The sequence below is a fragment of the Pyrgilauda ruficollis genome, unplaced genomic scaffold (assembly GCF_017590135.1).
Source record: "Pyrgilauda ruficollis isolate IOZ18807 unplaced genomic scaffold, ASM1759013v1 scaffold860, whole genome shotgun sequence".
NCBI classification, from domain to species: Eukaryota; Metazoa; Chordata; class Aves; order Passeriformes; family Passeridae; genus Pyrgilauda; species Pyrgilauda ruficollis.
The window spans coordinates 4,918-8,317 of NW_024530600.1; the positions used below are offsets into that span (position 1 = coordinate 4,918).

The 3,400-nt window shown below is 73.2% G+C and overlaps 2 protein-coding genes across 3 annotated transcripts in view; one reads left to right on the forward strand and one right to left on the reverse strand.

The window, feature by feature from the left end:
- The window catches only part of ELOF1 (elongation factor 1 homolog), a 3,400-nt gene extending 2,798 nt beyond the window's left edge, over window positions 1-602 (forward strand). For both annotated transcript variants that reach the window (XM_041488064.1, XM_041488063.1), the window contains 2 exons: window positions 193-263; window positions 352-602. In XM_041488064.1, the coding sequence (XP_041343998.1) occupies window positions 193-263; window positions 352-416 (136 nt within the window). In that variant the 3' untranslated portion in view covers window positions 417-602. The remainder of the gene's footprint in view (window positions 1-192; window positions 264-351) is intronic.
- A 1,076-nt stretch (window positions 603-1,678) lies between these two features.
- The window catches only part of CNN1 (calponin 1), a 2,819-nt gene continuing 1,097 nt past the window's right edge, over window positions 1,679-3,400 (reverse strand). The window contains exons 4-6 of the mRNA XM_041488065.1: window positions 3,046-3,156; window positions 2,787-2,933; window positions 1,679-2,058 (exon numbers count right to left, since the gene is read on the reverse strand). Coding sequence (XP_041343999.1) covers window positions 1,813-2,058; window positions 2,787-2,933; window positions 3,046-3,156 — 504 coding nt within the window. The 3' untranslated portion in view covers window positions 1,679-1,812. The remainder of the gene's footprint in view (window positions 2,059-2,786; window positions 2,934-3,045; window positions 3,157-3,400) is intronic.

Consider the following 3,400-nt stretch of genomic DNA (forward strand, 5'->3'; position numbering starts at 1 on the left):
GGGGGTCCCGGTCCCGGTGGCGGGGGGGGGGCGGGGGCACCGGGAGCACCGGGGGGGGTCGGGACGGAGCCCGGAGCGCTCCCGAGCCTCTGGCTGCCCTCCCGGTCCCGGTGGCGGGGGGGGGGGCACCGGGAGCACCGGGAGGGGTCGGGACGGAGCCCGGAGCGCTCCCGAGCCTCTGGCGGCCCGCAGGGACCGCGCCCGGAACACCGGGGTGATCTCGTGCACCGTGTGCCTGGAGGAGTTCCAGACCCCCATCACCTGTATCCTTACCGGGACCCCCCCCGGGACCCCCCGGGACCACCCCGGGACCCCCCCAAATCCGCGTTGGAGCCTTAACGGCGCCCCCAGACCTGTCGGAGCCCGTGGACGTTTACAGCGACTGGATCGACGCCTGCGAGGCCGCCAACCAGTGACACCGGGGGGACACCGGGAGGGCGGCACCGGCCGGTGCCCAACGGCCGGCGGGGCCGGGACCCCCCCGGGGCTCGGTGTCCCCCGGGCAGTGACCCCCGGGGCTCGGTGAGCCCCCAGCCGTGTCCCTGTCCCCTCGGGGGGGACACCGGCGACAGCGGCGCTGCAATAAACGGCCCGAGCCGGTGGCACCGGTGTCCCCCCGTGTCCCTTTGTGCCCCCCGGTGTCCCCCGGTGTCCCCCCCGGTGTCCCCGCACTGTCCCAGCGCTGTCACCTCTGCGTGTGGCTTTTATTGTGCCTCGGTGGCTTCACACGTGGCGGGGACCGAACGCCCCGGGACCGGAACCGGAACGGGGACTGAACCCGGAACCGGCACCGGAACCGATCCAGAAACCGGGACTGAACCCCCCGGGACGGGAACCGGAACCGGGACTGAACCCGGGACCGAACCTGGGACTGATACCGGGATTGATACCGGGACTGAACCCCCCGGAACCGGGACTGAGCCTGAACCCGGAGCCGGACCCTGAACCGATCCCGGGGCCGTTCCTGGGGCTGACACCGGGACTGGATCCCGCGGAACCGAACCCCCCGGGGCTGACACCGGGGCCGATCCCGGGCCGGATTCCCCCCGGGCCCGTTCCCGGGGCCATCCCCAGCACGGTTCCCCGCCGGCTCCGCTCGGTCCGGGATCCGAGCCCGGGATCGTTCCCGCCCTGGGGGGCCGATGCTCGGTGCCGGTGCCGGTGCTGCCCCCGCCAGGAGCGCTCCCGGAGCCGATCCCGGAGCTGATCCCGAACCCGGAGCCGGTCCCGGTGCTGCCCCTGTCAGGAGCGCTCCCGGGACTGATCCCGGGGCCGATCCCGGTGCCGATCCTCCCAGGAGCACTCCCGGTGCCGGCGCTGCCCCCGTCAGGAGCGCTCCCGGAGCCGATCCCGGTGCTGGTCCCAGTACCGATCCCGTTCTCAGTCCCGATCCCGATCCCGGTGCCGGTGCTGCCCCTGTCAGGAGCGCTCCCGATCCCGGGGCCGTTCCCGTTCCCGGAGCCGTTCCCGATCCCGGTCCCGGAGCCGTTCCCGGTCCCGGAGCCGTTCCCGGAGCCGTTCCCGGTCCCGAAGCCGTTCCCGGTGCCGTTCCCGATCCCGGTCCCGTTCCCGGTGCCGGTGCTGCCCCTGTCAGGAGCGGTCCCGATCCCGATCCCGGGGCCGATTCCGGAGCCGTTCCCGGAGCCGTTCCCGTTCCCGATCCCGATCCCGTTCCCGATCCCGATCCCGTTCCCGGTCCCGTTCCCGATCCCGGTCCCGTTCCCGGTCCCGTTCCCGGTGCCCGGCGCGGCGCGGTGAGGCCGGTGCTGACGAGCGGTGCTGTCGGGCTGCAAGCGGCCGCGGGGCCGGCGGCTACTGCGAGTTGTAGAATCCACCGGGCCCCCCGGGGCCGTCGAGGCCGTCGAGGCCGAGCAGCTCGGGGCCGCCGCAGTACTTGGGGTCGTAGACCTGGCGCGGCAGCCCGTACACCGTCATGCCGGTCTGCGACGCGCCCTTGTTGCTGCCCATCTGCAGCCCGATGGTGCCCGTGTCGCAGCGCTCCATGCCCAGCGCCGGCTCGAAGATCTGCCGCTTGGTGCCCGGCGCCGTCATGCCCGCCTGCCCGGGGAGCGGAGCGGGCGGTGGGCACGGGAACCAGCACGGGAGAGGATCGGGGGAGTGGGCACGGGAGCGGGGCGGGGCGGTGGGCGCGGGAACCGGACCGGGGGAGTGGGCACAGGAGCGGGCCGGGAGAGTGGGCACGGGAGCGGGCGGTGGGAACGGGAGTGGCTCGGGGCGATGGGCACGGGAACCGGACCGGGGCCGTGGACACGGGAGCGGATCGGGGTAGTGGGCACCGGAACCAGCACGGGAACCGGACCGGGGCCGTGGGCACGGGAGCGGAGCGGGGCGGTGGGCACGGGAACCGGAGCGGGGCGGTGGGTACCGGAACCGGCTCGGGGCGGTGGGCACGGCACGGGCAGCCCCAGGGACGCCGCGGGGTGCGGGGGGTCCCTCTGTGCTCCCCGTGCTGCCCGCGGGGTGTCCGTGCCCGCATTGTCCCCCGTCTGTCCCTCCCGGTCCCCCGTCTGTCCCCTCTCTGTCCCTTGACGCCCCCCCAGAGCCCTCTGTCCCCTCCGCTCCCTTTGTCCCCCTAGTCCGGGACATCCAAGTCCCCTGCTGCCATCCCTCCGCGTGTCCCCTGTGGTGGCAATGTCCCCGTGTCCCCCCACGGTGGCATGTCCCCTCAGTGTCCCGTGTCCCCCCATGGTGGCAGTGTCCCCGCAGTGTCCCCATGGTGGCAGTGTCCCCGCGGTGTCCCCGCGGTGTCCCCGCGGTGTCCCCACCTGGCTGGCGCCCTTGTTGGTGCCCATCTGGAGGCTGATGGTGGCCTGGTCCAGGGGCTGGTCTGTCCCCAGCTTGGGGTCGTACAGGTGTCGCCGTGTCCCGTACGCCGTCATGCCCTGCTGGCTGGCGAACTTGTTGGTGCCCATCTGGGGACAGCGACAAACGCGGCGTCACCCGCTGTCCCCGGGGCGGGGCGGCCCCGCCCGCCGTGTCCCCCGGGTGTCCCCCGGGTGTCCCCCGGGTGTCCCCAGGTGTCACCTGCAGCCCGATGATGTTCCTGCCCTCGCGCAGCTTCTCGGGCTGGAAGCGCCGCTGCTGCTTCTCGGCGTATTTCACCCCCAGCCCCACCTTGTTGCCCTTTGTCTTGGCCTGGGGGGCACCGGGGGGGTTTAGGGGGGCTCACGGGGCCCCCCAGACCCCAAATACCGGACCTGGACCCCAAATACCCTCCCCAAACCCCAAATACCAGACCTGGACCCCAAATATCCTCCCCAAACCCCAAATCCCTCCCCAAAACCCAAATCCCTCCCCAGACCCCAAATACCCTCCCCAGACCCCAAATCCCCTCCCCAAACCCCCAATTCCCTCCCCCGACCCCCAATCCCATTCCCCC